General features: G+C 46.8%; 1 protein-coding gene across 1 annotated transcript in view; it reads right to left on the bottom strand.

The window, feature by feature from the left end:
• MARCHF10 (membrane associated ring-CH-type finger 10) overlaps nucleotides 1-25783 on the bottom strand; it is a 113038-nt gene that overhangs the window by 40615 nt on the left and 46640 nt on the right. Inside the window, exons 4-5 of the mRNA XM_037993615.2 lie at nucleotides 17595-17766; nucleotides 1240-1386 (exon numbers count right to left, since the gene is read on the bottom strand). Coding sequence (XP_037849543.2) covers nucleotides 1240-1386; nucleotides 17595-17766 — 319 coding nt within the window. The remainder of the gene's footprint in view (nucleotides 1-1239; nucleotides 1387-17594; nucleotides 17767-25783) is intronic.

The raw sequence follows: 25783 nt of genomic DNA, 5'->3' as shown, positions 1-25783 counted from the left end.
ATCACCTGAGGTCGGGAGTTCGAGACCAGCCTGACCAACATAGAGAAACCCCATCTCCACTAAAAATACAAAAATACAAAAAAAAAAAAAAAAAAAAAAAAAAGAAAAAAGGCCGGGCGTGGTGGCGGATGTCTGTAATTCCAGCTATTCGGGAGGCTGAGGCAGAAGAATTGCTTGAACCCGGGAGGTGGAGGTTGCAGTGAGTCGAGATGGTGCCACTGCACTCCAGCCTGGGTAACAGAGGGAGACTCTGCCTCAAAATAAACAAATACGATAAAAAAAATACAATAAAAAAATAAAACAAAGGCAACTGTGTTCATTGGTCATGACATAATGTGATGCTCAGTGGTTTTCTAAGAGAAAGAATGGGTCCATGGCCAGGTTGACTGTGAGGTGTTGCTTTCCATGAGTCCCAAGGGGGTGATACACCAAACCAGTGTTTGGGAATAAAGCATAGATTCGTTCCAATGTTGTGTATTTCTCACACATTGTGATCTTGCTGAGTTCAGTGTTCTGGGTCAGAGGGGAGAAGATCTCTGTGGGAGGTCAGCAGCCTGTCACCCACAGACACACATCCTCCCCATCCCAGGAAGTAAGTGGGAACAATCGCGAGGTGGGACATGCCCTAGAGCTGCAGATCCGCTTCTCTGCCTTCCTCAACCCCTGCCCTCCACCACCCAAACGCCCTCTACCACCCAAATGCCATCCACCACCCAAATGCCGTCCACCACCCAGACGCCGTCCACCACCCAGACGCCGTCCACCACCCAAACGCCCTCCACCACCCAAACGCCGTCCACCACCCAGACGCCCTCCACCACCCAGACGCCGTCCACCACCCAAACACCCTCCACCACCCAAACACCCTCCACCACCCAGACGCCGTCCACCACCCAGACGCCGTCCACTACCCAAATGCCATCCACTACCCAAATGCCCTCTGGAGCAGCTGTACAGCTGATGTCCACTCAAAACCGCTCACACTCATGGAGTTATGGGAGAGAAAAAGATACCCTCCCCACCCCACCTACCCCTTTTCCCAGCAGCCTCTCCTGGAGGAAAAAACCCCCCAAACCCTAGGATCATACAATTTGCTTTTAAAGCTGTTTCATTTTAAGGTACATGCCCCTCATTTACTTAAAAGTACAAGTCTCTAAAAACCATAAAGAATTCACTGGGTAACAGCAAAAGTCAGTCCTCCTCTTTAAGGACAAAGGTGCAGGAGCCCCGGGGCCTTACCTGCTCTCCTGGGAGCTGGCACCTTTGCGGGCCACTGCGGTTTCTGTCTGCTTCTGTCCTCAGACGCTCTCGGGCTGTGCAATTCTGGGCTGACTGTAAATCTCCTCAGGTTTGGCTTCCTCTTCCTTAAAACCATTGGTGCTTCATCTGCTGAAAGACACAATATCTTTTCAATAATTATTTTGTTTACAGGAAAATGTCTTCCACATAAAGAATGTTCAAAGGGCCCAGCAATGGTCGGGGGTAGGGTTAGGTGGAAGGGCAGTCAAGAGAAAGGACCCAGGAGGTCACAGAAGAGCTGGATTTGAAATCTGGTTTCATGTAACCATGTGAGCTTAGGAAAATCACTTCACCTCTTCAAGCCTCAGTTTCCCTACTTGCTACAGGGAAATAATAATGCCTCCTTCATAGGATCACTTGAGGTCAGGAGTTTGAGATCAGCCTAGCCAACGTGGTGAAACCCCATCTCTACAAAAGTACAACAATTAGCTTGGCTTGGTGGCACATGCCTGTAGTTCCAGAGGCTGAGGCAGGAGAATCGCTTGAACCCGGGAGGTAGAGGTTGCAGTGAACTGAGATGGTACCACTGCACTCCAGCCTGGGCAACAGAGCGAGACGGCATCTCAAAAAAAAAAAAAAAAAAGCCTCCTTTATAAGCACCCATGACACCTATGATGCAGAGGCCGAAGGGAGGGATCTTTCCTTTTGCTAAGAAGTTTCATCCTTTTTTTTTTTTTTTTTTTTAAGATGGAGTCTTGCTCTTGTTGCCTAGAGTGGAGTGCAGTGGCATAATCTTGGCTCACTGCAGTCTCTGCCTCCCAGGTTCAAGCGATTCTCCTGCCTCAGCCTCCTGAGTAGCTGGGATTACAGGTGCCTGCCGCCACGCCCAGCTGATTTTCATATTTTTAGTAGAGACAGGGTTTCACCATGTTGGCCATGTTGGTCTCAAAGTCCTGACCTCAAGTGATCCGCCCACATTGGCCTCCCAAAGTACTGGGATTACAAGCATGAGCCACTGTGCCCAGCCTTGTTAAGAAGTTTCTAGGTTCCAATCCACAGGTCTTGGGATGTGCCCGCTAGTAACACTGTTGGGACACACAATGGCTCTGCCTCCCAAGTGCTCAGCCAGGTTTGAATCATAACATATTTTGTGTAATACCTGCATATTTATATCTTCAGGTTGATTAGCAAACATGCCTGTAGAGAAACGTTGCAAGCATCTGGGAACCGTATGCCTTTCTGTTTCCTGTCCCCTACCCTCCACTGTGTTGGGACGATATTCATAGGAAGACAGTAACTGGGGTGCTATTGTGGACCTAGTTTCCAATGAACATTTTCTTTTTAATCCACATTTTGAATTGGGTTGCTAATTGATACAGTTTTGAGTTTCCTCTTCACATGTACTTAGTGTCAGTGCACGTGAATGTGGAGGAAAAGTTCTAGTATATTCCATGCATCTCTACAAGTTCTTGGGTTTACAAGGCAGTTACATCATGAATATCTGGACGAAATTCCCCAAGATCATTTATTTACCTGGATCATCTTCTTTAGACAGTTTAGAAACGTCACAAATAGATGTAGCCAGCTGGTAACATAGGGATAAAGCCAGGGAAGGCCCCCGACTTGTGTGTGAGAGCACAGCCTTTTTTGGCACATGAGTCAACTGGATTCATGTTCCAGAGTGTAAGTTGTAGTCGTGTGAATAGTTTTCCTGCAGATTCAGGAAGGGAATTAAAGTTCTTTCTGGCAGCCCATGAAACCTAATTTAATACAATGACTAGGTCTACTTACTTCTGACGGGCCTCAGGAGGGCATGGCAGTGGTGCGTGCTGTACGCCAAGACAGAGAGGATCATGCCCCGCAGGGAACTTACTAGAAGAGGGAAGTTGCTGGCGGTGTAAGAGCAACTTGGGGCAAGTTGGTGGAGCCCAGAGAAGTTGTAGGTGTGAAAGGAGAGACTGAAAGTTCTCTGGGAAATGAGAAGGTAGTCTTGCGATGGTGCAGGATGGTGATTAGATATGATTTTGCCGATCAAAAAGGGGGTGAGAGGAGGAAGGTGAGAGAGTGAGAGCGAGCGAGCTCTCTCTTAGTGTAAAACACACTAAGGGATCTGTCACTGAGGGAAGGAGGGAAGCATTTTCCCACTACCAAAAGTTGCATTCCTTGAACACAGAGGCTTCTCCCTCATCAACTGAGACCTCAGCCCCCCTCAGTTCTCAGAAGTCCTGCCTCCTGCTTTCCACCTCATGGAGAGAAGAGGAAGAAACAGAAGAAGGGCCAGGGAAGGGGCAGGCCTGAGGCTCAGGCCAAGTCTAGAAGGTCAGGACCTGGCCCCAAGGTCCTGAGGATAAGAATTTCACCTTGATTTCCAGCAGGAATCCCAACAGAATATTCAAATTTCCCACACACCCCAGGCAGCAGAACTTCACACTGCCCAGAGGCCACCAAGCCCCACCACTGTATTCGCCTTCACAGGGAGGCGTGCTTCTGCCCATGGGAACTTTCTTGCCCAGCCTGCACCAGCCAGAAGGTCCTCCAAGGTCTGTTTCCAGTTTATTCCACCAAGTCGACTCTGACTCTGCTTTGGCAAAAACCCTTACTTTCAGGGTTTTTTTTAAAAAATGACCTTTAGCGTTTAAATATTCTAAAATTGCTTAATGAGTATGTCTTTTCTCTCCAACTAGCCTGCACGCTCCTTAAGAATGAGGATCGTCTCTTAGCCAGTCTACGTGTTGCCTCATACTGTTGTGCAGGACAAGTATTGCCTTGTCGTGCAGGACAAATATTAGTATGATGTGTGGGGCTGGACAAGATGCATTCAGCCCAAACTACAGGGGAACGTGAAAACTAGAACACGTTTTTTTGTTGTGCAGAACGCCCAACATGGCTTAAGATAAAAGGTTATTTAATTTGTTTTCTTGTTCAAAACAACTGCTTTCTTCAAAGCATCAGATCTCTTAAATGATTGCCAAAACCATTACCATGCGTCCTCTAATCAAGTTCTCAGCAAACTAAAGTAATAAAGCTGAACAACTGGAGATTGTTTTATTAGGCCTGGCAGTGAAGAAACCGCCCCTATTAGTGTAGGCAGGATCCTCTGACCTTTGGCAACTTTAACCTCAGTTTCTGCAACTGTAAAATGGTCCATCTTGTTACTGTGAAGTTTAGCAAAAACGTACATAAATGGCCTAACTGGTGCACATTAGGTGCTAATAATGGTACCTGCTGCTTCTCCTGTAAAGAATACTACCACTACTACTGAGAATAATAATGGGAAATCTGAAGTCATTCCCATGAGACAACTGAATTTGACCAGAAACTCATTGTTATGCAGACTTCACAGGTTGGGAATAACTTATTCAATAGCCTTCATTCCGGTGTAGTTCTTGTTGATTCTCTCCCTCAATCCTTCTTTTATAAAATCCAAAAGGTAAATAGCAACTCTTTATATTATGATTTGTTCAACAAATACCTGTGTGCCTTTGCTATGCTGTAATTTGAGGGTTCACAAAGATGAGCAAGATGTTGCCTCATGACCTTAAAGATTATTATAATCTAATTTGGCTGCACTGCTGACTTCTTCCCTGTGATACCCTTTTGGTTCTATGGAAAACAAAACTCTTGCAAAATATTTTCTCTTCTCTCTCTGTAAGTCCAGTCACAAATGAGGTGACGTAGATTGCAGTTTGCGTGCACTTGGGTTTAAGAGTTTCTAGGTCTGGGCGCAGTGGCTCACGCCTGTAATCCCAGCACTTTGGGAGGCCGAGGTGGGTGGATCACGAGGTCAGGAGTTCGAGACCAGCCTGGACAACATAGTGAAACCCCATCTCTACTAAAAATACAAAAAATTAGCCGGGCATGGTGGTGGGCGCCTGTAATCCCAGCTACTAGGGCAGCACAGGCAGGAGAATCACTTGAACCCAGGAGGCAGAGGTTGCAGTGAGCTGAGATTGCGCCATTGCGCTCCAGCCTCCAGGCTGGGCAACAGTGTGAGGCTCCATCTCCAAAAAAAAAAAAAAAAAAAAAAAAAAAATCCTAGCACTTTGGGAGGCCGAGGCGGGCGGATCATGAGATCAGGAGATTGAGACCATCCTGGCTAACACGATGAAACCCCGTCTCTACCAAAAATATGAAAAATTAGCCGGGCATGGTGGCGGGTGCCTGTAGTCCCAGCTACTCCGGAGGCTGAGGCAGGAGAATGGCATGAACCCAGGAGGCGGAGCTTGCAGTGAACGGAGATCACGCCCCTGCACTCCAGCCCGGGTGACAGAGCAAGACTCCATCTCAAACAAAAAAAACAAAACAAAAAAAAGGAGATTCTAACATTCAGCCAGGCATGGTGGCTCATGTCTGTAATCCCAACACTTTGGGAGGCCGAGGCAGGAAGATTATTTGAGCCCAGGAGTTTGAGACCAGCCTGGGCAACAAAATGAGACTCCTGTCTCAAAAAAAATAAATTAAAAAAAATTAGCTGGGTGTGCTGGCATGTACCTGTGGTCCCGGCTACTTGGGTGGCTGAGGCAAGAGGATCACTTGAGCCCAGGAGGTCGAGGCTGCAGTGAGCTGTTTGCACCACTGCCCTCCAGCCTGGGCAGCAGAGCACGACGTTGTCTAGAAAAAGTTTCAAACCCTCAATTTGTATATCAAATTCCCATCACTTCACTTGCATGAAAAGTGAATCAAATTTCAGACCTTTGGGGGCTAGGATGGGTCTTCACCATGTCATGGATTCATAGATTAATCTGCAGGAAGACCAAGTCCTAGTTACACTGGACGATGAAATTAGCTTCCTTTTCAGGTAGGAAGACAAGACCTTTGCCTTACAGAAAAGGAAGCAGTTTGTGTTCAGGAGTTTCACTGCCAGGTAACTCAATATCCTGTTTACCAGTGAATTTTGGGAAGACTTTGGTTTGCTTTGGACAACATACAGATCCCTACTTCCGGGATCTGAGCAAGGTGATGCCTCCAGTTTTAAAGAAACCGAACAGCTGTTTAGATGAAAGGCATCTGCCTTTGTTCTCTTGACAATGCTGGGAAACTGTGATTGTCGACTGAATAGTTCTTAATTTGACCAGGAAAGGGGGAAAAAAAGGTAGAAATCTCATATTTGTACAAGACCTTGACAACTGAGAACCAAGTCCATTCAACTGTTCATGTTCGGCTCTTCCCATCACTTGTCATCCACAGATAGTTCTTGATAGACAAAGTCGAAAAGGACCATAAAAGGGAAATACAGTTCCTGAACCCTTATCCCGCCCCACATTACCTTGACTGGGATCCCTGGTGCCTAGGAGGTGCCAAGATCCCACTGGAGAGATAACTCTTTGAAAAAAATGTGCTTTCTTTGGATCCTGGGAAGAATTACAGCTTAATCGCAGGAGCCAGTGTTGCCTTGGGGTAACAAGCAGCTTTCTGTGCAGTCACAAATAACAGGTCGCGTCAATTTGCCTATGTGGGGGTGCGAGAAATGTGTGTTGTCTCACATACCCAGAGGAGATCTTAATTAAAGCCTAATTATGTACCATAAATATGTTTTATTTTGGAACTCAGGGGTGGGATTTTTGATTTTAGGAAATGTGATGGCTAATAAGTAGGCACAAAAGGGAATGTAAACATCGGCTGAGCCCTTTCATTTGTCCCTCCTCCGAGTGGTTCTGAATGGGTTTCGGTTCCAGTGTATGCCTTCAGAATGGCCTGCCCCCGGTGCCACCGCTCAGGGCGGCCCCGGCATGTGCACATTCACATAGCCAAGGGTGTGATCAGACGCATTAGGAGAGCCTGTTTGGTTTCTGGGGGTGACATTGCACAGTGTGCCAGCTACAGGAGGTAAGAAATCAAATGAGTCTCCGGAGAGGATGGGATTTTATTGGTCGCTTGCTCCGTTGGCGCTAGAAGGTGGAGCCCGAGTGCAGTGGCCACGCTGTCCCGTCTTCCTGCTCCCCCGAACACCACACCGCCTGGTATTGTTCTTGGCGTTGCCTCTGGCCCCTCTCCTGTCCACCTGCCTTCTGGAAGCCCGAAGTCCCCTCTCCCTGACTCCGCTGTGCTGTGTGCCTTGCAAGGGTGACTTACCACACGAGGTAAATCCTACTGGGCCTTCGGGGGCCCTGCAGGCACAGCACAGGGGTCTCAGCCGGAGTTGGGCAGGAGATGGGGAAGTAGCACAGCGCGGCCGGGGACTCAGGCATGGGGTCCGGGTAGGTGGAAGCAGTGCTTGTGAAGGAGGGAACGGTAACCAGAGGGAGAGAGTGGGGAGGTTCCTGGGCCACTGGGGAGGCAGGTGGCACTAGTGGCAGGAGGAGGCAGCAGTAATTGGTATTGGGCTGCAGGACAGGGGAGAAAGCGAAGACGGAGCAGTAAGGGGTGTATTCAACACAGAACAGGGGGTGCTGGCTGCTGCCACCTGCACAAAAGAAAAAGAGCAGTCAGGAAGCAGCACTGGGGGTGGGGTGGGGGGAAGGACATAAAGACGTCTGCGAATGAATCCAGACTAAAAAATTGTGCTCCGATGTCACAGAAGCAGCAGGCCTGGCTCCTGCCCAGGAGGCACCTGGACTAGATCTCAGTGTCACTGAGGAGTTAACCAAGGGAAGCGGCACCAGCATCACACCCTGTTCCAGCCAACAGTCTCCAGCGTCCCTGACAGATGTCGGGAAGTTCTTTCCCCTGTAAGATCTCGGAGAATGTCCTGGGGCTGCCGTGTGGAAGCTCTGGGGCCTTTCTCGTCTCCCACTGCCAGCCTAATGAGCTGTGCTGGTAGCAACAGATGGCGACCCGCAGGGTCTCACTTGGGTAAAGCTCTCTCCCCCAATCCTCCAGCTGCCCCCGCTAGCAGGCTGTAGTCATGCCCTGATCTGGCCTTTCTGCTGCAGAGGGGAAGCTTGGGAAAAGAGAAAGAAAGGAGAGAGATCCCGGCGGGATCATGGGAAGGGAGAAAAATCAAGCTGGCGGAAAAGCAGGTAAACAAGAGAGATGTCCTGTTGAAACTGATGATCTGTTCACTAACCTCTCGCTCAAACTGCTAACCTCGCTGGAGGCAGAATACGGGTGCCCAATGGAGTCATGAGTCAGAGCTACCCCTTCATGCCTGACAAATCTCAGCTTTGCCACTAACCAGCTGGGTCACCTTGAATCAACGGCTTACCTGCCTGGAACCTGTTTCCTCACCTGCAAAATGAGACGGGTGTTTTTTCTAGCCTTGCTCCTTCAAAGGTGGTTCATAGACCAGCAACATCGACGTCACCTGGGACTTGTTAGCAATGCAGGCTCTCAGCCCACCCAGAACTTCTGAATCAGAACCTGTAGTTGCTCAAGAGCCCCAGGTGTTTCTCATGAATGTTAATGTTTGGAAAAGCAAGGCTCTGAGACAGCTGCCCAAACCCTGGGGATGAGAATCACCTGTTGTTCTTGTTCAAAATCATTTTGCAGGCCCTTTATTGGAGATTCTGATGCTGTGGGTCAGGGACAGGAAGCAGGAATTTTTATTTTTATGAAGAACCTCCCTGGTGATTTTTATTCTCAGAAAAGTTTGGGAGATGCTGCAGCTAAAATCAGTTCCAAGTCTAAAGTCCATGGTTGTAGCCATCCAGTTGAAAACTATCACCTAAGGCTGGGCGCGGTGGCCCACGTCTGTAATCCCAGCACTTTGGGAGACAGAAGCGGGCGGATTACTTGAGGTCAGGAGTTCGATATCAGCCTGGCCAACAGGGAGAAACCCCCATCTCTACTAAAAATACAAAATTAGCCGGGCGTGGTGGCGCATGCCTGTAGTCTCAGCTGTTCGGGAGGCTGAGGCAGAAGAATCGCTTGAACCCGGGAGGCGGAGTTTGCAGTGAGCCGAGATCGGGCTATTGCACTCCAGCTTGGGTGACAGAGCAAGACTCCATCTCAAAAAAAAGAAAAAGATTAAAAAAAAAGAAAACCATTACCTATTATGCAGGGGTCTCAGTCCTTAGTGTCATGCTACAGAGGATTCGAGTAAATATTATCCACTTGTTTCTTCCCAAGTGGCCTCTGGAGTGGCTCCTATTTCTCAGGATCATTTCTCTCTCTAGCTGTCTTCACTCATTCTTCTCTTTACCATTATCTCCCAAAGTTCCCCCAATATCTCTCTTCTTACTCCATCCACTCTTTCAGGGAGACATTCTTGCCATTTCAGCCACCTCTTACTGCAGGCCCTTGGGTCCTACCAGCAAGTGCTCTGGGAGGAAGGGGAGTGCTCTGTTGGGCAGGAGACCTGGGTCCCCAGGTGCTTCCTGGCAATGCCACCTGGCTGCCCTGCCTGCACCTCAAAGACAACACCACAAAAGGGGACCCACACTGTCCTTGCTTCCTCAGCCTTGGCAGAGGCAACCTTCACTGGCCTAGTTTCCTGGGCCAGATTCCTGAGTTCTCTTTGATTCGTCTTTCTTCCTTATCCCTACATCCAAGTCACCAAGTTCTGCCAGCTTTACTTTCTCAAATGGCCCTCAAGCCCACTCCCTCTTCCTATTCCCTCTGCTTTTTTTTTTTTTTTGAGAAGGGTCTCGCTCTGTCGCCCAGGCTGGAATGCAGTGGCGTGATCTCGGCTCACTGCAAGCTCCGCCTCCCGGGTTCACGCCATTCTCCTGCCTCAGCCTCCCAAGTAGCTGGGACTATAGGCGCCCGCCACCACACCTGGCTAATGTTTTGTATTTTTTAGTAGAGAAAAGGTTTCACTGTATTAGCCAGGATGGTCTCGATCTCCTGACCTTGTGATCCGCCCATCTCAGCCTCCCACAGTGCTGGGATTACAGGCGTGAGCCACCGCGCCCAGCCTTTCTTTCTTTTTTTAAAAATAGAGATAGGGCTTGCTATGTTGACCAGGCTGGTCTTGAACTCCTGGCCTCAAGCAATCCTCCCATCTCAGCCTCCCAAAGTGCTAGGATTCCTTACAGGTGCAGTGGTTCACCTGACCCTCTTCCCTCTGCTTTTGTTCCCGCTCAAGCCCTTCTCATTTCTCCCCCAGTCCCCTGCAACTGCTACTTGTCTGGTCTCTTGGCTGTGTCTGACCACTCTTGGCTGTGTCTGGCCACCCTCACACTCTCAGCTGGCCCTTCTCCATGCTGCAGCCAGAGTCAGCTTTTACAAATGCCAATCTGACTGCATCACTTTCTTATGTAGAGCCCTTCCAGGACTGATGCCCCATCGCCTTCAGCATGACACTTAAGGCCCTTGGAGGCCTGATCCTTGCCTACCTGTGGGGCCTCAACTTTATATTTCCTAATTTGTAGCCTGACCCTAAACCAGAAACCAGAGCTTCTCTCTCTCTCTCTTTCTCTCTCTCTCTTTTGAGATGGAGTCTCGCTCTGTCGCCCAGGCTGGAGTGTGGAGTGCAGTCGCATGATCTCAGCTCACTGCAACCTCTGCCTTCCGGGTTCAAGTGATTCTCCTGCCTCAGCCTCCTGAGTAGATGGGATTACAGGTGTGCACCACTATATCTGGCGAATTTTTGTATTTTTAGTAGAGATGGGGTTTCGCCATGTTGACCAGGCTGGTCTCGAACTCCTGACCTCCAGTGATCCACCCACCTTGGCCTCCCAAAGCGCTGGGATTACAGGCGTGAGCCAACACGCCTGGCCCTAAACCAGAACTTCGGAAACTCAGATGTACATAGGAATGTCCCTGAGATCTTCTCCAATGCAGGTTCCGAGCCAGTCAGTCTGGATTGGGGCCTGAGGCTCTGCATTTCTAAGAAGCTCTCAGATGATGGTTTCTGCTACTTGCCTGGGGACACGTGGAGCACAAGGCCCTAGATTATTTGTAGCTCCTTGATGTCTGTCTGTCTCTCCCTGTCTTCCTTGCTCCCTCTCCGTGCCTTTGCACACTCAGTACCTGCTGCCAGGCACATCTTTCTTGCCCTCTTCACCTGGTTAAACCCCTGTCCTTCAGGATTTTCACTCCACCTGGCCCTGCCCACAAGCTCTTAGAACTTACCTTGGTTAGGGCATGTACTGCACTATCTGCCCTTATTGGAATCCTGCTCGCCCACCAGGCTGGGAGCCCTGGAGGACACGCCCTGTGTGTTTTGTATTCTGGTTCCCCATTCCCCGGCAGGTAAACATGTATAGATGAAGTGCTGAATGAATGAGCGATGGATGAGTACACCAGTTTGCCTTGGTATCATGCATCCTGGGACGGTGGGGACAGTTGAATGTATTTGCTAACATCCCCATAGGTGCTGGATAAACGGATGACTTCACTGACGATCAAATTGTTAAAATTTTTAATAATCAAATTATAACCACTTTTTTTGTTGTTGTTGTTGTCGAGACACAGTTTCACTCTGTTGCCCAGGCTGGAGTGCAGTGGCACAATCTCGGCTCACTGCAACCTCTTGCTTCCAGGTTCAAGCGATTCTCATACCTCAGCTTCCTGAGTAGCTGGGATTACAGGCACACGCCACCACACCCAGCTAATTTTTGTATTTTTAGTAGAGACGGGGTTTCCCCATGTTGGCCAGGCTGGTTTCAAACTCCCAACCTCAGGTGATCCGCTTGCCTTGGCCTCCCAAAGTGCTGGGATTACAGGCATGAGCCACTGCGCCCGACCAAATTCTAACCACTCTTACATCTCAAATGCAAGTGTCTTTGGTCAAGCAGCATTCGTACGGAGACACTAGCCCTAGAGCAGTTGGTGGTATTGGGAGCAGGGTTCAAGCAGAGTAAGGCCTAGGGATTAACCTTTGCCTAAAGCCTGGTCTACATCTAGGGTTTCCACCCACCTACCTACCTGGTGAGACTGGCAAGGATTTCCATTTTACTGATGAGGAAACTGAGTTCAGAGAAGTTGCCTGCTCACATTTATGGGGTTATAAAATGATAGCACCAGGATTTGGAGCCGGGACTTCATTCTGGGCTCTGCTACAACCCTGAGCCCCTCTGTCTTGACAGCATGTATCATAACTGGACTGATAATTACGATTCTCTATTAAAAAGTGGGAGCATCCACTTAAATTGTTTTGTTTTGTTTCTAACTTGGCAGATAGCTTGGAAAGTTGCTGGACACCAGTTGGACTTGCCGCGAAAACCATTCATCTTGGCCTTTCAGAGAAAACCTTCAGAAGCATTGATTTGCGAGGTGAATTATAAGGATTTAGGGTTTGCCCTCAAATTTCTCTTTCAGGCTGCTCTTCAAATAAATATTTCCCAATCCAGAAGAGACCACAGTTATTTTAGATGTTTGTCTTTTAACATCTGAATGCACTGCTTTTTCTCAGTTTTACAAGAACCTGTCCTCACAATAATCCATCTGCGGCTGAAAAGTCTTGTCCCTCCTGCAAATCTGAATGCAGTCATGACTAACATTGCATTAAATAGTAAGTGAGGATAATTTCAGAACACTTGGCTTTGCTTTAAAGGGCAAGATTTTGGAAGCAGGTTCACAGCACTCCATCCAGAGCTGTCTTCCTGGCACATAACGCGGGGGACCATGCCCAAGCTCCAGGTGAGAGCAGAGGGCAAGAGCGGGGACGCTCACTTCCCACACGTCTGGCCCCAGGGTAGGGAGCTCGTTAGGATTCCAGGGGCCAGAACCCCATAGCACAGTGGCCTTTGGATGCCCCTCCATGTCCTGGAAAGGACAGGCGGTTCCTCTCCAACTCCGGGTGGGGCTGGGAGAGGTCTTGAGAGCATGCAGGCTTTGGAGGCCAACACAACTCCCCAAATGTTCCTGTGTCCCTGCGCTCGCTGGGCCTGCTAGCTGTTCTGGGTCTCAAGGATATATATACAATTCTGAACATGTGACTAAGAACGTGTAACTCCGCTAGGCTCATACCTTACCCTACACCAGTGTTCAGGATGTGGGATTTCTGAGCTGATTGCACATGAGACCCAGCCAGGTCTTGACTCACTGCCTGAATTTTCCATGTCTTTCTGGAGATAAAGCCTATCTCTGGCTTGGTGAATGCTGTCTGATTCTTCATCTTTTTCCATTTGGCATTTTGCTTTGAAACTCAGAGTGTTTTTGAAACTCAGAGTGTTGTAAAAGTATTTGTACCTGCATTTACGTTAAAGATTCTAGAAAATACAACTCTGGGCTGGGTGCTGTGGCTCATGTCTGTAATCCTAGCACTTTGGGAGGCCAAGATGGGAGGATCACTTGAGCCCAGGAGTTCAAGACCAGCCTGGGCAACAAAGCAAGACCTCGTCTCCATAAAAAGTAAAAAAATGGCCAGGCGTGGTGGCTCACGCCTGTAATCCCAGTACTTTGGGAGGCCAAGGCAGATGGATCACTTGAGGTTGGGAGTTCAAGATCAGCCTGACTAACATGGAGAAACCCCGTCTCTACTAAAAATACAAAATCAGCCGGGCATGGTGGTACATGTCTGTAGTCCCAGCTACTCGGGAGGCTGAGACAGGAGAATCACTTGAACCCAGGAGGCGGAGGTTGCCAGGAGCTGAGATCGTGACACTGCACTCCAGCCTGGGCAAGAAGAGCGAAACTCTGTCTCAAAACAACAACGATGACAAAACAAAACAAAAACAAAAAGAGTAAAAAATTCGCCAGGCATAGTGGCGTGTGCCTGTAGTGACAGCTACTTGGAAGGCTGGGGTCAGATGATCACTTGAGCCCAGGAGTTTGAGGTTGCAGTGACCTATGATTGCACCCGTACACTTTGGCCTGGGCAACACAGTGAGACCCCACCTCAATAATCAATCAATCAGTCAATCAATAAAATACAACTCTGATTTTTGTAAAGAAAAAAAGATGTTTTAGGAGGTCAACCTTAAGACAGAAAACAAAGTTTTCTAGTCCGTTCTCCTCAGTACGTGCTGCTCTCATGTACTAGGAATAATAATGTGATCATTAATTGGCTGCAGTGGCAGGGACTGTGTTAAAGGCTGGACGTATGTTTTATCACTGAGTTCTCACAGCAATCTCAGCAGGCAGGATCTGTTTCTCCCCATTGTACAGATGAGGAAACTGAGGCACAGACATACTTTATTTGGCCAAAGACAGACAGCAAATAAATGGGGCCCAGATGCAAATGCAAACATTTTGACTCCAAAACACTTGCCCATAAACTGCATGTGCCACTGCATGGAGAGAGATAACAAGGAACCCCGCAAGTCACTTGTCCAGAAGCAGTTTCATGGACGATACAAACTTAATTTAAATGCGCGAATTCCTTTTAACAGGATGAAGAGCAATCTGATGGCTTCTCGGTTACAAATCTATTTGTAGAGGGCATTGATAGTTCCTATATTTTACATAGTCGTTTTGGAAGTTCTAGATGGCAGATTACACACAAAGAAAAACCCCTTTTTGATCACATGGATTATCATTACATAGATTTGCAGTCAAGCCATGTTCCCTAGCTATACTCTTTTATTCAGTAAAAGTCTGGCATAACACAGGAAGTTATACCAGATTCCACTTCTGTAGCCTATGAGGCAGATGTTGCAAAGGAATTTCACTGTGTTTGATGCCTCAGTTTCATACAGAATCTCAGGTCTGACATGGGAGAAGTTTTGATGACTTACTGCCAACTTTGTATCATCCCCAAAATGCTTTAGAGAAATATCTCTCTACAGAGAAAAGCAAGGAACTGTGAATTTCACTAGTGAATTGGATCAGTGTGTCCAGCTAATTCAGGTACTAAATCCTATTTTTCTGTTAACAGCAGAAAACTGTCTACATCACGGCTGCTACCGAGCTCAACTTTTCCTGAACGGACTCAGCTGAAATCCTTGCCATGTCTCGGTTCTCATTTCGCTATGCTAATTAGGGAGCCCAGAGGGTGAGTCTACACATGTTAAATGGATGGATCTTAACACATCGATGCTTTGTTTTTAGCCAGATTGCTGCACAACTTATTCCACTTCTGCAGCACCTGCCATCCATCACCAGGACGGCTCTGCTTGGGGACGGCCAGGCCACAGCCCTCCTCACGGCTGCATGGGTCTTGGACGTGGTCTAGGGCCATAACGCAGTGATGAAGCTGGCGGTTTGTAGAGGCTTTTACTACAAGTAACATCCCTCATTTGATGAAATAGATATCTTTCTGCCAACCTGGCTCCGTCACTGAAACCTGGTGTTTTTCAGTCTGGTAATTCTTTTTTTTTTTTTTTTTGAGACGGAGTCTCGCTCTGTCGCCCAGGCTGGAGTGCAGTGGCCGATCTCAGCTCACTGCAAGCTCCGCCTCCCGGGTTTACGCCATTCTCCTGCCTCAGCCTCCCGAGTAGCTGGGACTACAGGCGCCCGCCACCGCGCCCAGCTAGTTTTTTGTATTTTTTAGTAGAGACGGGGTTTCACTGTGTTAGCCAGGATGGTCTCGATCTCCTGACCTCGTGATCCGCCCATCTCGGCCTCCCAAAGTGCTAGGATTACAGGCTTGAGCCACCGCGCCCGGCCTGGTAATTCTTCAAATGTGATGTTTTAAAGAATGTTAAGTGAATTAATTCTCCCTTTTTGTCAGTGCTGTAAGTTCCATACAGGGTTTGCTCAGTCTGAAGAACATCTGTGTTAATCAGACAAACTAAAGCATTGGGTGGTTCTAAATGGTTCCTTTTAATGATTTTTCTCCACGATGACAAAGCACACTATGCAAACAACCACCTGATTTTAGCAAGAGGGCAAAAAACTATATTGCATAAATGGAGTTGCATTATTTAAACTTAAATTCAGGCCAGGCGCGGTGGCTCACGCTTGTAATCCTAGCACTTTGGGAGGCAAAGGTGGGCGGATCCTTGAGATCAGGAGTTTGAGACCAGCCTGGCCAACATGGTGAAACCCTGTCTCTACTAAAAATACAAAAATTACCCGGAAATCGCTTGAACTCGGGAGGCGGAGGTTGCAGTGAGCCGAGATCATGCCACTGCACTCCAGCCTGGGCAACAGAGCAAGACTCCATCTCAACAAAAACAAACAAACAAAAAACCCTGAAATTCAAACTTTTGCCATTAAAAACATCCTCAACTCGATAAATTACAACTTGTATTTTGAAATATTGGTGGAATGACCTTACCTGCTCTGTTTCAACCTTAGACAGCTGAATTAAAGCCTAATTCCTACCAAAAGTCTTTAAAATGAGAAATTAACCGTGATGATACTTTCCCCTGATTAAATAAGCAGCAAGAGTTGGGGCTTTGCCAGAGAGAACATCATTTCAGAAGTCAATTTGGTTTTGACTTCGTTAAAGCAGTACAATGTGGGCGGTTAATCTGAGTGGAAGCTGCCATGTTCTAAAAATGCATGAAGACCTAACTGGACGGGTGATTGCACAGCAAAGCTATTTAGGATCGGAAAGTAGCTGTGATTTGGATTTTAATGAATTGCACGCTATTGACGAATTCTTCAGCAGTTAGCCTGAATCCTTTCCACTCAACTTAGACCCTTCTGCCTAGTTACTCCAACTTAAACCTCAGTTCCTGGAGAAATCAAGTTTGTCTTATAGCAGTTGTCTTTGATGGAGATGAGCCCGAGAGACATCAAATTTTCAGTGAATTTCAGCCGCTTTCTGGAAACTATTAAATCACTCCCGCCCCAAGCAGAAGACTGATCTTTGCTCCAAGGCACCTAAAGAGTGACTATTTTTCCAAATTGCAGAAAAAGGAGGATTTATCAAGCACCTTTTCTCTCAGAGAGGACAAACCCAGAACGGGAAAACTTTATTACTTTCTCTCTTGGCTATAAATTGTGCTATTCAGATGTATTTGAAAGCTTCTCTTTATGCTCTTGCTTGAGCCATAAAACTTGATACCTGGGGCCAAATGCCTTTATCCCCAAGAAGGGCGAAGATGATGAAAAGGCAGCAGCTGTAGGCGGAAGCCACACAAATGACTGGGCAGAAAACGCAGGCAGTGGAGAAAGTTACATTGCATGATTCACGCCTCCTTGACTTTATATTCTACTCTGAAATTAATGTTACCGTTTGCATAGGATCACTGGCCTTTCACAACCTGAATTAGCCATTCAGAAAACACTAGGTTTAACCAACACCATCTATTTGATTGTTGTTGTTATGCTTATTTATTTAATTAATTTATTTTTGAGGCGGAGTCTTGCTCTGTTGCCCAGGCTGGAGTGCAGTGGTGCCATCTTGGCTCACTGCAACTTCCGCCTCCCAGGTTCAAGTGATTCTCCTGCCTCAGCCTCCCGAGTAGCTGGGATTACAGGCGTGCATCACCACAGCTGGTTAATTTTTGTATTTTTAGTAGAGACAGAGTTTCGCCACATAGGCCAGGCTGGTCTCAAATTCCTGACCTCAAGTGATCTGCTGGCCTCAGCCTCTCACAAGTGCTGGGATTTCAGGTGTGAGCCACCACGCTCGGCCTGTTGTTATTTTTAATACCGGGATTTTAGATCTGATGAATTTCAATAAGCCAGCCACTCACCTGGAGAGGGTTCGCTGGGGTCTGCTTTCTCTGCTTTCCTTGCAGTCATGGTACTTTTATGTTTCTGCTTGACTGATGTTTGGTCAATTGCTGGAAGTTTGGAGTCACACTTAAACGCAGATATCTTGGTAGATGACCTTGGTTCAGTTAGAGGATCCTCTTCACTAGAACTCTACCAAAAATGAAATACGTCTGAGTATCAGTGGCCAAGTAGGTCAACTTTGTTAGGCAGAGAAAACAGAAATGAGGCTAAACGCAGTGACCCTCTCCAGCAATAATCCTAGAGTCTTCTGCCAGGGTCAACACGCCCGTTCACCAGAGAGATTCAGACGGACTGGGCGGAGCAACTTAGAAATAATGGCAGAATTAATGAGTCTGTTTTGTAGAACATTAAGAAAGAAAGCATTTTTCTATGAGTGTGTTTTGTAGAACATTATGAAAAGAATGCATTTCTGACCCTTAAGTAATCTGATGACCGATAAATAGCGCATGTTAAAAGCTACATATGAAAGCAGGAGAAAAAAATCAGTGCTTTTAAACTTCGCATTGTTATTTGAACTACTTTGGAGATAGGCTAGAAAAAAAAAGTTCCTTATGTTAATCATATACTTGACAATGAAAAGGAAATGTAGAGACTGTGGCGAGGCCGATTAAATCAGACCTCAGTTTCAATACTCTGCGTTATTGGGTGCAACATGAGACAGACTAATCTTTAAAAAGTCCCCTCCTTGTCACTCTTCTATAAAGAAGTCAGTATAAATCTATGAGTGGACAAATCATGATTCCTGTTGTGTCAGAATATCTCAACACAGCTATGCCGACGCAATAAAAATTATCCAGGCATGGAACAGCTTTATACTTGGCTGTTACACAAAGAAAGGATGAAAACAATATAAATATCAGAAACCTGGTCTTAAAGGTGATTTAAGTACAGCTTGATGGCTTTAGGTCCTGGTGTTGGTACAACTTCCTAGGCTATCCATTCCGCAAGAAACAAATCACTAGGTTCCCCCTTCCCCGACCCTGGGGGGTCACCAGGGGTGGGGTCACTAAGCTCTCTCCTACATTGCACATTAGTTCAGTGTCGGAAAGTCCTCTGAAAAATGTGGTCTTTTGCAGACATAGAATGCTAAATTAACGTCCCTGGTACCTCCCCAACTCTTGCAATTTGTATTGATCTTGCTCACCGTTCTCCCTGTCAGTTGTGGCACTGTCATTTCACAGGCTCCTGACTCAGGAAAATACTCTGAGTGGCTTTGAATTATTGGATGTGATGTATGACAAACTAAATTCTAAAACAGTCCTCTACTTGTCAGTCTTCTGTAAAGAAGTCTACATATGGGGCCGGGCGCGGTGGCTCAAGCCTGTAATCCCAGCACTTTGGGAGGCCGAGACGGGCGGATCATGAGGTCAGGAGATCAAGACCATCCTGGCTAACACGGTGAAACCCCGTCTCTACTAAAAAGTACAAAAAACTAGCCGGGCGAGGTGGCGGGCGCCTGTAGTCCCAGCTACTCCGGAGGCTGAGGCAGGAGAATGGCGTGAACCCGGGAGGAGGAGCTTGCGGTGAGCAGAGATCCGGCCACTGCACTCCAGCCTGGGTGACAGAGCCAGACTCCGTCTCAAAAAAAAAAAAAAAAAAAAAAAAAGAAGTCTACATAAATCTACAGGTGGACAGATCATGATCCTCCAAGACGATGAATCATGCTTTTAAATTTAGAGTTTGGATACAGCCTTCGAACAAATAATTCTTGTTTCTCCCCATAATTTCAGAAAATAGACCACCCTCAGATAAAGTGACCAGAGAAGCACAAGACACAACATACTGATTGTTCTCCCCTTTCCTTTTCGATTTTGCTATTTAATCGAAATCCTTGCAAATTATTCTGAAATGTCAAAGATGAAACATTAGGTCATTTCTTTTTTCTTTTCTTTTTTTTTTTTTTGAGACAAAGTTTCACTCTTATTGCCCAGGCTGAAGTGCAGTGGTACCATCTTGGCTCACTGCAATCTCCGTCTTCCGGGTTCAAGCAATTCTCCTGCCTCAGTCTCCCGAGTAGCTGGGATTACAGGCACCCACCATCATGCCCGGCTAATTTTTGTATGTTTAGTAGGGATGGGTTTCATCATGTTGGCCAGGCTGGTCTCAAACTCCTGATCTTAGGTGATCAACCTGTCTCGGTCTCCCAAAGTTCTGGGATTACAGGCGTGAGCCACCATGCCTGGCCAAAACATTAGGTCATTTCTGAACATGAGATAGGTTCTCTATTCTCAGAAAAGAAAATGTGGGCACATTTTAAGTATGACACCTAAGACTGTCATTGTGATTGGGTCCTGGAAGTCACAGTCCTGGAATTGTGTCCCAAGAAGAGCATCAATGAATAGGGGACAGAATTTCCTCCACAAACTGCCCAACACAATCAGCTCGCCGTAGTGGGTTAAGTCAACTCCCACAGGGCCCTGCGAGTCAGCCCTTTCTTTCCAGCCAGCAGAAAGGCAGGAAAAATGCCCCAGGCGAGGATGACCAACACCTGTGTCAGCAGCATCAGCAGCAGGTGTCCGCTCAGCTCCTCTTAGCGGATCCATCTCCATTACCCCCAGCCAGGGCCGGAATTCTTGGCTTGCCCCAGGCTGTGGTGAATAGGGAGGAGACCTTTATGGGTTGGGCTGTTAAGCCATGTTTATCCTTCCTCCATCCATTCATTAAACCTCAAGCCTTTAGTGCACAGAAGAGGTGAAAGCTTGGCCAATTAAACCATCCTGTTACCTGTGGGATTGTGAGCCTATATTGTGAGTACAACCTTCTCTGGTTCAATCAACCTTATTTCTAGATGGTAACCATTAAGAGTCTAGAAATTGCAGCTAGAAGTCAGTGTTTTATCGGTTGTAAACTGAAGGCACAATGGCAAGAAGTGTAATACTTACGAATGTGTTAAAGGACTTTTTTCCTGCTTGCCTCATTGAGAAATCTTAAATAAATCATGTCCACCTTGTGGAGACACAGTCTTGCTCTGTCGCCCAGGCTGGAGTGCAGTAGCATGATCTCGGCTCACTGCAACCTCTGCCTCCCGGGTTCAAGCAATTCTCCAGCCTCAGTCTCCCGAGTAGCTGGGATTACAGGCACCCACCATCATGCCCGGCTAATTTTTGTATGTTTAGTAGGGATGGGTTTCATCATGTTGGCCAGGCTGGTCTCAAACTCCTGATCTTAGGTGATCAACCTGTCTCGGTCTCCCAAAGTTCTGGGATTACAGGCGTGAGCCACCATGCCTGGCCAAAACATTAGGTCATTTCTGAACATGAGATAGGTTCTCTATTCTCAGAAAAGAAAATGTGGGCACATTTTAAGTATGACACCTAAGACTGTCATTGTGATTGGGTCCTGGAAGTCACAGTCCTGGAATTGTGTCCCAAGAAGAGCATCAATGAATAGGGGACAGAATTTCCTCCACAAACTGCCCAACACAATCAGCTCGCCGTAGTGGGTTAAGTCAACTCCCACAGGGCCCTGCGAGTCAGCCCTTTCTTTCCAGCCAGCAGAAAGGCAGGAAAAATGCCCCAGGCGAGGATGACCAACACCTGTGTCAGCAGCATCAGCAGCAGGTGTCCGCTCAGCTCCTCTTAGCGGATCCATCTCCATTACCCCCAGCCAGGGCCGGAATTCTTGGCTTGCCCCAGGCTGTGGTGAATAGGGAGGAGACCTTTATGGGTTGGGCTGTTAAGCCATGTTTATCCTTCCTCCATCCATTCATTAAACCTCAAGCCTTTAGTGCACAGAAGAGGTGAAAGCTTGGCCAATTAAACCATCCTGTTACCTGTGGGATTGTGAGCCTATATTGTGAGTACAACCTTCTCTGGTTCAATCAACCTTATTTCTAGATGGTAACCATTAACAGTCTAGAAATTGCAGCTAGAAGTCAGTGTTTTATCGGTTGTAAACTGAAGGCACAATGGCAAGAAGTGTAATACTTACGAATGTGTTAAAGGACTTTTTTCCTGCTTGCCTCATTGAGAAATCTTAAATAAATCATGTCCACCTTGTGGAGACACAGTCTTGCTCTGTCGCCCAGGCTGGAGTGCAGTAGCATGATCTCGGCTCACTGCAACCTCTGCCTCCCGGGTTCAAGCAATTCTCCAGCCTCAGCCTCCTGAGTAGCTGAGACTACAGGCACACACTGCCATGCCTGGCTAATTTTTTTGTATTTTAATAGAGACAGGGTCTCACCATGTTGCCCAGGCTGGTCTCAAACTCCTGAGCTCAGGGAAGCCGCCCATCTTGGCCTCCTAAAGTGCTGGGATTACAGGTGTGAGCCACCACGCCCGGCCTATCCTCTTTGATGAAAACCCAAGGATTATCCTTGAGTGGGAGAAGTTGTAGTAAATCATTCTGGCACTAAAGCGTGGTATTTAAGGCCCTGGAGCCCGGCTCCACGGGAGTGACTCCCAGCTCTTGCACATAGTAATTGTGTGATATTCAGTTAGTTCATTTCTCTGGATCTCAGATTTCATTGGTGAACAGTAGTATCTACCTTTTGGTGGTTTTGTGAGGATTACATAATATATATATGTACACATAGCACTTAGAACAGCGCCATATACATGTAACCCAGTAAGCGCCATGTAAGTATTGGCTTTTATGATTAGCCATTAATTCATATTCAGCCATTTAAAAAATTAACTAGCTAACTACTAAACATTTACTACCTATGGTTGAAACCAAAGCTAAAGTCCCCAATGAAAAATTCTATTGGATTTCACCTATTCCAGAAGGGTATGAATGGAGACGTGGGTCAGTTCCACACCGGACTCTTGGTTTCTTCTCCAGGGAATATAATCTATGATAGTATGACAATCTTACAAATGGCCAGTTGAAATTTATCTAGTTTTAAGAAAATATGGTGCAATGGTTTTTCAGACCGTAAAACTCTAATGGCAAATATTTGACAACATTAGAGATAATCAAACAATAATAATTAAAATTTTAATTTTAAAGTTGATTTTTTAATTGCATCTTTTCCTCTTGTAATTTTGAAAAATAATTACAATTTTCATTGCTTCCTTATGTGTCCCCAAGTTGAAATGTCACTTGGAGGTGGAGACAATAGCACACTGCTATTCCTCTGGGGGACATAAACCAGCTCTATCTTCAAAAATCAAAGCCCATGGCATTAAAAACAAAAAGCCAAAATAAAACAAAACCCAACCTATGTGATACTTCAGTATACTTTACATTCTCTACTGAGAATTTGATGAAAGTTCTAACAAAGCCATGTTAACTAAAATAAGTTGACAAAATTAATCAGTATTTTTTTGAGAATCGTCATTTTTGTACTTAAGGTTTTCCGAAGATCCTGGACTTGCTCTACTGGACTCATGCCTAATAAAGTAGAGCTATCACGTTGCCCAGCGCTACGCTCTTTCAAAAGTTCGCAGAAAGGCCCACACTGAGAAGAGAAGGAACTTAACTGGGTAAGTAGCATTGGGCAGTGAGGTAATGACATCATGGTTCAAGTTAAACGTCCTGGAAGGTGAAGACGCATGGGTTGGGGAGGGGGATGTATCTCCTCGGGAATGTGAGAATGATTCGATTCTTAACAACTAGGACCTAACAATATGGTGTCTGAAATGATAAGGCCACAATGAACAGAGATGACCCGAAGAGCAAGTAGACTAAGGCAGTCGGGGACAGAAAAGACTTCAAGTTATTTTCCAACTGTTGCCTGATGGCTCCTTTCCAAGAACCAGGAAACTGGTTCTTAACTGATATGCCATTTCTGTCCCTCCCTGAGAGGTGCTACTGAATTCTGATTGATGTGTACCAAACCCATCTTTGCCATGAGTTGTGTGATGGAGGCTGAGCTGAGTGGATCTACGATATGGTGCAGGGCACAGCTTACTATGGATGGGAGGGAAAAGGCAAAGTAGTGTCAAGCTGGCGCCAGACTGTGTTGAGTACATTTGAAATGAACTTGGTCTCGTGAGATTATAAAAGAGTGTGGTCAAGGCAGTGAACCTCAACCTTTAAACAGTGACAACATGGGAAGGTCGATCAAGGGACCGTGTGGGCCAACGAGAACCTTCAGAGCACTGTCCCCAAAGCCCACACTCAAATTGTGCCTCAAACACAAAAACCGCCTTAGGGAATTGAGGGCAGCTTGTATAAATAGCATTCTGGTTAGGACGGTTACCTTTACATAGTCATGAAATATAAAATATGTTCTGCACAAAGTGCTGTTGTAGCACAAAGCAGGCAAAACTTTCTCTTGTCCAGAAAAAAACTCTTACAGCAGCAAAATCCCTCCTGCGGGTTCAGGACAATTGTGAGTGTGCCAGAATTGTAAGCCTGGACAATAAAGAACGAGGATCAGTAGGCTTTTTGGTCTTTCTGGACTCAGGTACCACCTACCTGAATCAAACTGCTGCTGACTCTCGTCTGTCTGCCCCATCTGAAGACGTGGCTGCCAAGTGGAGCTGGGTAAGACTAGGCACTACATGCCCTTGGTCTCCGTTTTGCCTGAAGATGCTTTTTGGAGGCCGGGTGCGGTGGCTCACGCTTGTAATCCAAGCACTTTGGGAGGCCAAGGCAGGTGGATCACTTGAGGTCAGGAGTTTGAGACCAGCCTGGCCAACATGGTGAAGCCCCGTCTCTACTGAAAATACAAAAAGAATTAGCCATGTGTAGTGGCATGTGCCTGTAATTCCAGCTACTTGGGAAGCTGAGGCACGAGAATTGCTTGAATCTGGGAGGCAGAGGTTGTAGTGAGCCGAGATTGTGCCACTGCCCTCCAGCCTGGGCAACAGAACAGGACTCTGTCTCAAAAAAAAAAAAAAAAAAAAAAGATGCTTTTTGGAGTCAGCTGGGCTGCTAGATTGCCTAAATGTCACAGGCACCTGTCTACCGTCGAGTTCCACAGAGAACAGCCTCCTGCCTGCAGGCTTCTCCCGGATTTTCAGGCCAGCAAGTTGAAACGACCAGCCTGTGGCCCTGGCTGGAGAGTAGCCTCGGTGATTTAAGTCTTCATAACATGCCATCACTATGGGGGTGCCCTCTGAAGGAGAGCCATGTGGTCTACTTGTTTTGCGATTACTATTCAGCCCACTATGGAATGGCCACTGAGTGAAACTTCGCACTGCAAATTACTGACACAGCAAGCAGGACGTGCTAGGTACTTCCTATGATGCCAGGCAATCCCTTGTGTGCTGCAGAAATCACCGTTCAGTTTACATGGTTGGTGACCACACATTTTCCCTGCTTCCAAATACTAGGGATCCCCGTGTGTAGCATTATCTGGCTGTAGCAGGAGCAGGATTCTGTGTGGTGCAAAGACGAAAAGGAAGCAGTATGTGCGAAGGAAATTGATAGATTTAAAAAACCAGAATGCAGCCGGGTATGGCGGCTCACGCCTGTAATCCCAGCACGGTGGGAGGCTGAGGCACTTGAGCCCAGGAGTTTGAGACCAGCCTGGGCAACATAGCGAGACCTTGTCTCTACAAAAAATTTAAAAAATTAGCCAGGAGTGGTGGTGTGCTGACAATGAGACAGATAAGATTAATGCCTTACCAGTAAAATGGAAAACAACATTTAATCAAGGGATACGTTGTGTTGCACCCATTCTAAATGTCATGGAAAAGCCCTGGGAAAAGGTGAAAGGTCAAGGGAAGGTGGTGGTGTGTGCTGGGACTTGAAGAATGGGTGGGGTCTGGCTAGGCTGGAGGCAGCACTTGAGCCGCAGGATGGATGGAGTGAAAACAGCAGGCGTGATTCTAGGACGGCCAGGCAGGTGGCTTGAGCACAGGGTGAGGAGGAGGGTGTGGGCCAGATTGTGGGGAGCCGTGAGATTCAAGCAAATGTGATAGAGAGTGGGGTCCCACTGAAGGTTTCTGAGTAGGAGAATGCTTAAAGTAGTATTTACGATTTAGGTATATGTTTCTTTTAGAGAGAGAAAACAAAACATTCTGCAAATTTGCCAGTGAAATAATCTCTTTGTGGTTTCAATGGTTTATTTTTGTAAAGCATAATTCTTTATTACAAAAGAAATGCATGCTCAGAATGGAAAAGCGAAGACAAGCATAAAGATATTTAAAACATTCAAAAACCAATTAACCTTGAAATAAAAGCTTTGAATTGGTGGGTCTGTATTCTCTTTTTTTGTTTTTGAGACAGAGTCTTGCTATATTGTCCAGGCTAG

Source organism: Chlorocebus sabaeus, chromosome 16 (assembly GCF_047675955.1).
Source record: "Chlorocebus sabaeus isolate Y175 chromosome 16, mChlSab1.0.hap1, whole genome shotgun sequence".
NCBI classification, from domain to species: Eukaryota; Metazoa; Chordata; class Mammalia; order Primates; family Cercopithecidae; genus Chlorocebus; species Chlorocebus sabaeus.
The sequence above is the reverse complement of the archived record's forward strand: the minus strand, read 5'-3'. Positions and strand labels throughout refer to the sequence as shown.